The 12,452-nt window shown below is 39.7% G+C and overlaps 1 protein-coding gene across 2 annotated transcripts in view; it reads right to left on the bottom strand.

The window, feature by feature from the left end:
* LOC126457643 (uncharacterized) overlaps positions 1 to 12,452 on the bottom strand; it is a 323,891-nt gene that overhangs the window by 180,096 nt on the left and 131,343 nt on the right. For both annotated transcript variants that reach the window (XM_050094116.1, XM_050094117.1), the window contains exon 4: positions 12,045 to 12,232. In XM_050094116.1, the coding sequence (XP_049950073.1) occupies positions 12,045 to 12,232 (188 nt within the window). The remainder of the gene's footprint in view (positions 1 to 12,044; positions 12,233 to 12,452) is intronic.

The raw sequence follows: 12,452 nt of genomic DNA, 5'->3' as shown, positions 1-12,452 counted from the left end.
TTTATAAAGTGATGCAAAGATGGGTAATTTGTTTGAAATGTTCAGAAATGTACAATTCTGCACTTCACAAAAGGAAAATCCTGTGACTATAATATCAATGAATCACAGTTGGACTCAGCCAACTCATTCAAATACCTGGAAGTAACACTTTGTAGGGATACGAAATGGAATAATCACATGGGCTCAGTCACATTTAAAGCAGGTGGTAGGACTTTGGTATGAAATTACAATGAAATGAACACCGTTAGCTGCTTACAGGCATTGACATACGTCAACGGGGACAGATGAAAATGTGTGCCCCGAGTGGGACTCGAACCCGGGATCTCCTGCTTGCATGGCAGACGCTCTATCCATCTGAGCCACCGAGGACACAGAGGATAGCATGACTGCAGGGATTTATCTCTGGCGTGCCTCCTGCGAAACCCACATTCTCAACGTATTGTCCCGCACTACAGTCGTAGTGCCCCCGCCCATTATACTCATTACTCGCGGCGCGTTGCCGATTCCCATAAGAGTTCAGGCACTGTTTGTGCATTCGCACAGAAGAAGAAGATGGTGAAGTGGCTGGTGAGCCTTAACTATATATATACTAAGATGGTATCTGTTCTTTCGGACATGTCCGAACCATCGGTGACCATGCAGCTCGTTAGAATGAAATTACAATGAAATGAACACCGTTAGCTACTTACAGGCGTTGACATAAGTCAACGGGGACAGAAGAAAATGTGTGCCCTGAGCGGGACTTGAACCCGGGATCTCCTGCTTATATGGCAGACGCTCCATCCATCTGAGCCACCGAGGACACAGAGGGTAGAGCGACAGCAGGGATTTATCTCTGGCACGCCTCCCGTGAAACCCACATTCTCAACGTATTGTCCCGCACTACTTTTGTAGTGCCCCCCCCCCCCCCCCCATTATACTCATTACTCGCGGCGCACTGCCGATTCCCGTAAGAGTTCGGGCACTGTTTGTGCATTCGCACAGAAGATGAAGATGGTCAAGTGGCCAGTGAGCCTTAACTATATATATACTAAGATGGTATGTCCGAAAGAACAGATACCATCTTAGTATACATATAGACTTTGGTATATTGGTGGAATAATGGGGAAATGCAATTAGTCTACAAAGGAGATTGCTTCCAAATTACTCATGTGTGCCACTGTAGAATGCAGGCGATGGCGTGATGAACCATCCCTGTTTCTTATTCTCTTACTATCAAATCTATTCATCAAGAATCAGTAACATTAATGTGCATGGGTCCCTACGAAGTAAAATATTCCGGAGGTAAACTAGGTTCCCATTCGGATCTCCAGGCGGAACCTACTTCGAAGAGATTCAGGCCAAAAGGAACTTTAGGTTGGGAACATGGAACATTAAAAGTTTGAACAGGCCAGGAACGTTCCAGACATTATTAGACGAATTAGATAGATACAATGTAGACATTACAGGTATTCAAGAAACTCGGTGGTAGGGGGAGGGTAGCATAAGGAGGGGTAACTATACATGTTTTATGGAGGTGCGGAAAGCTCACAGTTTCGGAACAGGTTTCGCAGTACAGAGAAAAGTGCTTCACACAATCAGAGATATAAGGTTCATTAGTGACTGACTATCAGTTATAGTGTTGTCCGGCAGGTGGAATAGACTAGTAGTAGTTAATGTACATGCACCAACTGAGGACACTGAAGAGGTTGTTAAAGACAGCTTTTATGAAGAACTAGATCAACTGTGGGACGAGTTCTCCTCATATGATACAAAATTAATCACAGGTGATTTTAATGCGAAGATAGGGAAGGAGGAAGCATTCCGGCCTGCAATTGGGAAGGAAAGTTTGCATAACATTTCGAATGATAATGGCACAAGAGTGGTTAATTTTGCTGTTTCAAAAGACATGATTGTTGAGAGCACATATTTCAAAAGGAAGGTCATTCATAAAGCAACTTGGGTCTCTCCAGATGGACACACCCGAAACCAAATTGATCATGTTCTTGTAGATCGGAGATGGCACACTAGTATAGAAAATGTTAGGACTTTCAGGGGAGCAGACTGCGATTCTGATCATTTTCTTGTAATTGCCAAAGTTCACCAATGGCTATCTTCAGCAACATTGAGGTATCACAAAGCAGAACTTGTTAGTTTCGACACTGACAAGCTAAATGTTGAAAACTTTAGAAGAAGGTACATGATAAAAATTTCAAATAGGTTTGATGCTCTCAGGACACACGAAGATCAAGACGAGGATGTAAATAAACAGTGGATCACTGTGAGGAATAATATCAAAGAGGCAGCGAAGGTCACAATAGGTACAATTAAGAACAGGAGGAAACAGTGGTTTGATGAGGAATGCAAGAAATTGGTAGAGGAAAGGAGAAAAGCGCGATTAGATTAGGATAGAATGGGAGACAGAAAACGAGAGGAGGTATTGAACTTGAGAAGGGAAGTTGGTCGTAGGCTACGGGCAAAGAAGAGGGATTATTTGAACAATCAAATTACAAAAATGGAAACAAACAGTAAAACAAAAAACATTAGGGAACTTTACCTAGACATAAATGGGTATAGAGAGGGCTTCAGGGCTAGGACAAATGCACTTCGAGGGGATGCTGGGGGAATACTGACAGACCCCAGTGCTATATTAAGTAAATGGAGGGCGTATTTTGAGCATCTATTAAATGTACACCAGGAAGCAGGAAATGAGCAGGCGTACGAAATACATACAGCAGAACCCCAGATACCTGAGCCAATGTTAAAGGAAGCAAGAGATGCAATCAACAAATTGAAAAACCATAAAGCACCATTATCAGATTGCATAACTGCAGAATTAGTTAAAAATGGGGGACAGAAATTGGTGGAAGTAGTTCACAAAGTGATAACTAAAGTATGGAACTCAGAGATGATACCTGAAGAGTGGCAGGAGTCGATTCTGATCCCAATTTTTAAGAAGGGCGACAAAATGGATTGTAGTAATTATAGAGGGATTATTATCAGTATTACCAGTACGTTCCAAAATTTTCTTGAATATTCTGCTAAGCAGGCTTACACCATATGCAGATGAAATTGTGGGGGGGATTACCAAGCCGGCTTTCGGAGGAACAGATCAACTATAGACCAAATATTCACCCTGCGTCAAATTTTGGAAAAGATATGGGAATACAATAAACCAGTTCATAATCTTTTCATAGATTTTATAAAAGCATATGGTTCAGTATTGCAATCAAAATTGTACAGAATTCTTTTGGAACTTGGAATACCAAAGAAGTATGTTAGACTTATAGAAGCGAGTTTGAAAAACACAAAAGGTAAAGTACGCGTGGGGAAATTAGAGTCACAAGAATTTGTAATAAAGAACGGACTTAAGCAGGGAGATGCCCTGTCTCCACTACTTTTTAACTTAGTCCTAGAATATATTGTACAAATGGCAGCAGATAATTCAGAGGGTTTGGTGTTAAATTGAAATATTAAGATATTAGGGTATGCAGATGATCTAAACATCATTAGCGATAGGAAAGAATCTGTAACAGCAAATGCGAATGCGTTAATCAAGGCTAGTGAAGATGTAGGTCTAAGGACAAGTGAAGACAAAACTAAATACCTGGTTACTACTAGAATGCCAACAGCAGTAGATCAGGAAATGTTAAGAGTTGGAGACATGCAGTTTGAAAAAGTGAACACATTTAAGTATCTAGGCGTGAACATCACTTCGAGAAATGAGATTGAATCCGAACTGAAGAAGAGATTACGGGCGGGAAATGCACGCTACTTGTCACTTACTAGATTACTTTCATCACGGATATTGTCTAGGAATTTAAAGATTAGAATATACAAAACTATTATTCTACCAGTTATGCTGTATGGGTGTGAGACTTGGTCTCTCATTGTGCAAAATGAAAAGCTGTTTCGAGTATTTGAAAACAAAATTTTGAGGAAAATTTTCGGAGCAAAAAGGGATGACATTAGCGGAGAGTGGCGAAAACTGCATAACGAAGAGGTTCACAAACTCTATTCAAGCCCTGACATAATCAGTATCATTAAATCATGTAGGCTCCGATGGGCGAGTCACGTAGCTCGAATGGATGAGGGCAGGGCAGCGCGCAGAGTACTGGTAGGGCAGGCACCTAGAGGGAAAACGACCTGTGGGGAGACCGAGGCGTAGATGGGAGGACAATGTGAAGGCCGATTTGAGGAGCCTAGGTATTGAAAGTGAATGGAAGGAAATAGCCCAAGACAGGGACAGATGGCGAAAATACGTTGCTGCAGTAATGGACTCTAGAGTCCGGTATGACCAGTGAGTAAGTAAGTAAGTGCCATTGTAGACTATTGCTCAAGTGTGTGGGACTCTTACCAAATAGGACTCACAGAGGATACTGAACGAGTACAGTGAAGGACAGCATGAATGATCAAAGGTTTGTTTGACCCATGGGAGACTTATAGAGATGCTGAAGAACCGGAACTGGCAGACTCCTGAAGATAGACACAAACTATCCCAACAAAGCCTACTTACAAAGTTTCGAGAACCAGCTTTAAATGATAAGTCTAGGAATATATTACAACCTCCAAAATATTACTCACTTAGAGATCATGAGTATAAGATTCAACTAATTACAACATGCACAGAAGCCTTTAAACAATCATTCTTCCTGCACTCCTTATGTGAATGGAAGGGTAGGAACCCCAATAACTGCTACAATGGCATGGTGCCTCTGCCATGTTCTTCAGAGTGGTTTACAGAGAACAGATATAAATGTATATGAACTGTAGTCCAGCCCGCCAAGTTGGACAAGATTTCTAAGACGTGGTACAACTCTTCTAGCTTTAGACTAGATGACTAACACTGTGTTGACCCAAGGAGGTCCAGAACACACAAACAAAACACAAGCAATAGTAATCAGAGAGTTTAAAAGAGATCTTTATCTTACCTTTCTGGTAAAAGGAGGGATTCTTTGCATTAATGCAAAATTCCTGAAAAGTAAGTCTCAAGTAATTAGTATTCTTGATTCATATGCAAGGCTCAGCAATTTTACATCTAATCAAATTGCATGCCTTTGGTGTATCATATTGGTCATGTGACTGGATCCGTGACTTCCTGTCGGAAAGGTCACTGTTCGCAGTAACTGATGGAAAGTCATCGAGTAAAACAGAAGCAATATCTGGTACTCCCCAAGGAAGAGGTCCTCTCCTGTTCCTGATCTATGTCAATGATTTAGGAGACAATCTGAGCAGCCGTATTAGATGTTTGCATACGATGCTGTCATCTACCATCTTATAAAGTCAACAGATGATCAAAACAATTTGCAAAACAATTTAAACAAGGCATTTGTATGAAGCAAAAAGTAGAAATTGGCTCAAAATTGTGGAAAGTGTGAAGTCATCCACACAAGTACTAAAAGGAATACACTAAATTTTGGTTAAGGAATAAAACACACAAATCTAAAGACTGTAAATTCAACTAAGTACCATATTTACTCGAATCTAAGCCACATTTGAATCTAAGCCACACCTGAAAAATGAGAATCTAAATCAAGGAAAAAAAATTTTCCCGAATCTAAGCTGCACCAGAAATTTAAGACTTGAAATTCAAGGTGAGAGAAAAGTTTTAGGCCGCACCACCTCCAAATCGAAACAAAGTTGGTCCATTATAATATGAGACATAATTTAGGTCGAATGAATGACGATACAGCTACAGTAGTTTGGTTCGAGTCGTAAGCTTAGCAGTTAAGCTTTACCAGGCAGCCATTGCTATGCGTCAGGCGCTCCATCTGTATTTATATGGGTATCCTTCCTTTTTCACGTGCTTCGTCTGGTTTGAATTGATTGCTTATTTTTCTTTGATCTGGTAAGAGCCGTTCTCTTTGTTATAGGTGTTTACATCACTCTAAGCTGAAAATGCATTACTGTATTGTGCCATGCACTGTTTGTCGCTTTCTGATAATGAGTGTTTACGGCCTGTCGCCGCCCACGGCATGGCTTGCTTTTGTGCGCGCTACCGCCGCTTGCAATTTAAAAAAAAAAACAAAAAGGAGAGGAATCATCTCATTAGCGAAACAATGGCAAGAGACTGCTATTTGTTGTTACTCACATTGCTGCTTTCTTTGATAATGATCAACAAGAACCAAATAATAGACTGTGTATGATAGAAGATGTTCTGAACGAGAGTTTAGCGAAAAATTTTCTCCGTTTGAAAATCTTTGCAGACGCCTCTTTCAGTATATTACATTCTGCACCAAAATTAGAAGTCATCTTAGATTTAAAAATCTAGTCAATTGCCATGCTTCATTTCTGACTGTATCACTATTAGGCATAAGAATAATACGAATATAAACATGACATGATATGTATATTCTTCTGCATTTCCTGTTGTCTCACTCTAGTTTCGTAGTTTATTAGGCAGACAGGATTTAAATAAGATAGCTGCAAACACGAAAGAATACATGACAAAATGTTTATATTCATATTATTCTTATGGTGAAGAGAATACTGCATGTGATTCACAATTCATAAAAGTTCCTATTAGCAACCATCTCTTCTCACAGGTAGGAAAAAATTCAGAACGTAGTGTTTCCCATATTGACAAACATCCCAAACAGTCTTGCCAGTCAGATTTTCGTAGTACATTGAAATGCTGCTACATTCGAAGATGAACAATACGAAATTCGTATTTCCTTCATTGGATAATGTATGAAAATGCAGTGGTCGAAATTTGGGGCGGAGAAAAAAGCTCGTCTTCCACCTTTTTTATTTATTTTTTATTTTATTTACTGATGCAGAGGTTATGGCGCCAGTATTTATCTTTGTGCCTGCAAAGCATGCCTGTGTAGCGCTACATATATTTGACGGCAGAAGTTAGTTATGGCGGCACCTACCAACATTATTCATAACTTCCGTTTACTTTGCACTCGATTCTAAGCCGCAGGCGGTTTTTTGGATTATAAAAACCAGAAAAAAAGTGCGGCTTAGATTCGAGTAAATACGGTACTTAGAGTCCACTTTTTTATGGGAGAATTTAAAGTAGACTGGGGCAGCAGAGAGAATTTGGAGCAAGGAGGGAAGTGTTCCAGGATAATCCATGCAGTTGTGTGCACCACTGTGCCAAGGTGGCTTAATGGCTAACGCACCTGCCTAGTAAGCAGGAGACCTGGGTTAGATTCCCAGTGTTGGTACAAATTTTCACTCACTGCTTCAGTCTATACATAAAATCTTATCTGTATGAAATCATTAAAGTCTCTGAAATTATGTCATTTCATTTGCACTTAGGGATTACAGTCACGAATCACTTATATTGAAATGATCAAATAGCAAATGATGTGAGGAAATCAAACCAGGGACTGCTACTCATTGGCAGAACACTTAGAAAATGCATTAGGTCTACTAATTACTTGCACTATGCTTGTTCGCTCTCTTCTGTAGTACTGCTTCGCAGTGTGGGATCCGCGTCAGATAGGACAGGTGGAGCACATCGAGAAAGTTCAAAGAAGTGCAGCATCTTTCATATTCTTGTGAAATAGGGGAGAGCATGCCATACATATGACATGCAAATTATGGTGGCAGTAAATAAAGCAAAGGTGTGTTTTGTTGCAGCAGGAACTTGTCATGAATTTCAATCACCACCTTTCTCCTTAGAGTGTGGAAACATTTTGTTGGCACCTACCTACGTACGGGGGATTATCATCATAATAAAATAAGAGAAATCAGAGCTCGCATGAAAAGATTTAAGCGTTCATTTTTCCCACCCGCTGTTTAAGAGTGGAATGGTAGAGAAATAGCTTGAAGGTAGTTCGATGAACCCTCTGCAGGTCGCTTAATTGTGAACTTCAGATTGATAATGAAGATTTAGATGATTGGTTTATAGAAACAAAATGTGGAATAAACACCAAAGACCCAAAAGAAAACTGCATCGAACAGCTCTTTAAGAGCTGAACTTTTGTAAAAAACTCTGTAACATACAAGATAGCAGTTCTGATGAGATACAGCTTGTGGCAACTGAGAGACATATTAAATTCAAAACACAGGCCATGGCCAATAAATTCTCACTCAAGTAGCTCCTCAGTTGGCATCACTAGGCTGAGTGCGCACTATTCTAGTCCTCCCACCATAGCAGTAACAGGAACTGAGCCCGGACCTTCTCCGTAGCAACCAGACACGCTGACTATGGAGGTAGACCTACTTCTGGTACACATATTTGTTTCGAACTGTAAGAATTCGGCAGTTGGCTCTGCACCAGCTATAAATGTGCTCCACTGTTCTTCTAGTTTTGCAAGGCGTAGATACCTTTGAACTCTTATTCATTAAGCTTGTGTCTTCAGCAAATGTCACAATTTCTGAAGAAACCTCCAAAATATTTAATAATTTTTATTTCTTGTAGCTTGAGAAAAAGAGTGGACCAAGTATCAAACCTTGCAAGACAATATATTTAATGTTTGCCCATCCTGAATTTAGCTTTATCCCTGTGGTATGATTTGATGGTGGGACGCTGTTATCTGTTGTTAAGATGTGATTCCATCCTTGCAAGTGAAACACCTTCAACACCTTAGTTTAATTTCTGTGTTAAAATCTACTTATACTCAATCAAAGGTCTTGGCAAAGTTACAGAATTGTTTGGTTAAACAAGAACTGTGTTCATGAGATGATATAATGCTTTCTCTGTTCAGAATCATTTACAGAAGCTAAACATGAACAGTTGTTACAAGGCTAATTTCAGAAAAGTTGTCCAATAGTGTATTTCAAGCTTCCTTCTCAAAAATGTTTGAGAAAGTTGGGAGGAGAGAGATTATTTTATGATTAGATGTTACTAATTTTGTAAATGGCTGTTAATATCACACAAACACACACCAGTTTTTCAGAAAATACATGTTGTCAGTGCAACTGATTACAAGATAACTCAATGGTGCACTAAAATGTCAGCAGTAGATTTTAGTGCCTATGTTGAAAACAATCATATCTGTATGAGTTAATGCTTTTCCATGGCCTAATGATTTTTGATATTCCTCCAAGCTAAATTCAGGATGGGCAAACATTAAATATATTGTCTTGCAAGGTTTGCTACTTGGTCCACTCTTTTTCTCAAGCTACAAGAAATAAAAATTATTAAATATTTTGGAGGTTTCTTCAGAAACTGTGACATTTGCTGAAGACACAAGCTTAGTGAATAAGAGTTCAAAGATATCTACGCCTTGCAAAACTAGAAGAACAGTGGAGCACATTTATAGCTGGTGCAGAGCCAACTGCCGAATTCTTACAGTTCGAAACAAATATGTGTACCAGAAGTAGGTCTACCTCCATAGTCAGCGTGTCTGGTTGCTACGCAGAAGGTCCGGGCTCAGTTCCTGTTACTGCTATGGTGGGAGGACTAGAATAGTGCGCACTCAGCCTAGTGATGCCAACTGAGGAGCTACTTGAGTGAGAAGAAGTGGCTCTAGAGTCTGGGAAGCTGCCAATGGCTGGCAGAGCAGTGTGCAGACACCATGACCCTCCGTAATACATCCAAATGACACCACTAGGGTCACCACTCGGTACCGCATGGCAGTCAGTATGTGGAGTTGGTACCAGAAGTAGAGATCATGTGTGAAATTTCTAGAAATCCAAAACCCAAACTGATAGTAAAATGAAGTGGCACCAACAGCAAGTGAATAAGTTAACCAAAAAGCTCAGTTCTGCCTGTTTTGCACTTAGTAATTCCTCTCATTGCACTGACATGAAGATAGATTTTCCTGCATACTTTCACTGAATACTGTCAAAAAGTACAGGGTGACACACGGGAGACGGACGGCTTTGAATTGCGTAGTACTGAGGGCGCGGTGGTGGGAGGTGGTCATGGTGGGGATAGTTCTGATCCACACAAGATGCCATTTCATTTACTCAGTCACTATGGAGCAGTGGGACTTGCAACGTTGAGTGTTTGTCTACGGCAATTTCGTGAAAAGTAGTGAGTCTATTATTGCTATGCAGCGATTGTTTCGTGTGTGGTTTAATGTCGGTCGACATGGAGCTGTTCGGAGCTGTAACACAATCCTCAGATAGGTGGAAAACTTCAGATCACCTGGAAACATACTGGATAAGAAGCATCCTGGCCCGAGATGCAGAGTAACGACACCAGAAAATGTTGAAAGGGTAAGGCAAGCCGCAGTCAGAAGCCCAGGACAGTCAGCTAGATGTCATGTTAGTGAGTTACAAATCAATCGTGAATCAATTAGATGAATTTTGCATAAATAATTAAAATTCCATCCCTACAAAATGCTCATTGTCCAACAACTTAAGGAAACTGATTTTGCTGTATGAGAAGACTTCGCTTACAGAATGCAAGTGATTTTGGGATCGAACGAAAATGAAATTTTATTGATGAGTGATGAAACTCATTTTCATTTAAACGGGACCGTGAATAAGCAAAACCTATTATTGGGCTCCAAAGCATCCACACCTTATCCACCAGCGTCCTCTACACTCAGAAAAAGCAACAGTCTGGTGTGTTCTTGGCTCTGTTGGCATTATTGGACCTTCCTTTTTTTTTTTTTTTTTCTTTTTTTTTTTTTCCCCCGTTACATTCATATGCATGAAACATTCTTGAAACCAAAACTAAGAAGACGACAAATCCCTTTACAACGCATTTGGTTCCAGCAGGATGGGGCAGCATCACACACCGCAAACACTTCAATGACAGTTCTTAGACGCATGTTTCCTGGCCGGATTATCTCACGTTTTGGCAATGTTCCTTGACCTCCCAGGTCTCTCGACTTGTCAGTATGTGACTTTTTTCTGTGGGGGTACCTTAAGAATTGTGTGTATAACCACAAACCACTAAATTTGGATGAGTTGGAGAATGCAATCATTCAAGAAATTGCTGCCATCCCTGCGGAGATTTTAGTCGATGTGATGGAGGATTTTGAAAAGAGACTTGATTCCTGCATTCGAAATGATGGACATCACCTTGACGACATTATTTTTCACAAATAACTCTGTTAACTAAAATGGCAAATAATGAGCTTTGATTTTGTGTAAATAAGCATGCATTAATTTTAAAGTTGGCTGAGTATTATTTCATTAAAAACCATCCATCTCCTGTGTGTCACCCTGTAATATTACACAGAAGTGTTTAGTTAGAGTATTATGTAAACTTGATAACTGTATGTCTTAAAGAAGCCTTTTCAGGAATCTTGGGATCTTTATACTAATGAGTCAGTATGGTGGTTGATGATAATAGGGTATTTAATATGAACTGTGATGTTCACAACCACAAAACTAAAAGTAAAAATAATTTCTACACATACTATACATCATGCTTAGGGTTGAGAATTGAGTCTTATGTTCTGGTGAAAAAGCCTTTAAAAAGTTGTCAATAGACAGCAGGTGGGGAAATTGAAATCCCCTTAAACTTTCAAACACATAGTAAAAGATTACCTCAGTGGTCACTTCTTTTATAATTTATCAGAACATTGGGACACATTGACATAAATTCTGACTAACACAAATGTTCATTTCTAGTGCACAGACAGCTGATAGTGGTCTCTGAAATTAAGTTACATAAGTAACTAGGATGAAGTGGGAGATGGCTCTGAGCACTATGGGACTCAACTGCTGAGGTCATTAGTCCCCTAGAACTTAGAACTAGTTAGACCTAACTAACCTAAGGACATCACAAACATCCATGCCCGAGGCAGGATTCGAACCTGCGACCGTAGCGGTCTTGCGGTTCCAGACTGCAGCGCCTTTAACCGCACGGCCACTTCGGCCGGCTGAAGTGGTAGACAGCAGGTGAGTAGTGTAAGATAAAGTAACTCACATAAATACCAGTGTGAATAGCACCTGACATAATTTACTGTTAGTATACTTTAGAGAAGTTTCCAGCAACATCTGCTTCTGCCTGTTAATGTACAACTAGACTGGTTGCACACCCCCATCCCTATCTTTTTTGATATGATTAAAAGAACACAATGTCTTATATGCAAGTGAAATTCTCCACTAATTTTTCCTGTTAAAGCCCTTTGCAAAAAGTTATAAATGTGAATAGAAACACAATAATTACATGTTTGATAAACATACTAAAATAAAATGTTATATACCTGTAAACCCACACTCAATGTCTCCATACTTTTTGCGTGCAGTACTTGTTATACGAGCAGTACTGCCATCCATCTCAACCCAATCTTGTTCATCTGAGCACTTTATAGGTCCAAGATCTTTGATGAATTTCATTATATCTGGATTGTTTACTTCCAGATAGGGATGTCTACATGCCTGGCCTCCAGCTCTGATGATTAAAACCATTACAACATTAAATTATCAAAATAAATCAATTCCAAATAATATTATAACATGTGACGGATTTGACTAAAAATTAGTAATATAGACAGTAAACGACATTAAACATAAATATGACACTGGATTCTGATATTCCTTTTCATTGATCATTAAGATAGCTTTCTTGCACTCTTCTCTACACCTAGTATAAATTTAAACTCATTTGTACA

This window comes from Schistocerca serialis, chromosome 2 (assembly GCF_023864345.2).
Source record: "Schistocerca serialis cubense isolate TAMUIC-IGC-003099 chromosome 2, iqSchSeri2.2, whole genome shotgun sequence".
Lineage (NCBI taxonomy): Eukaryota > Metazoa > Arthropoda > Insecta > Orthoptera > Acrididae > Schistocerca > Schistocerca serialis.
Note: the sequence above shows the minus strand (reverse complement) of the source record. Positions and strands in the feature narration are given on the sequence as shown.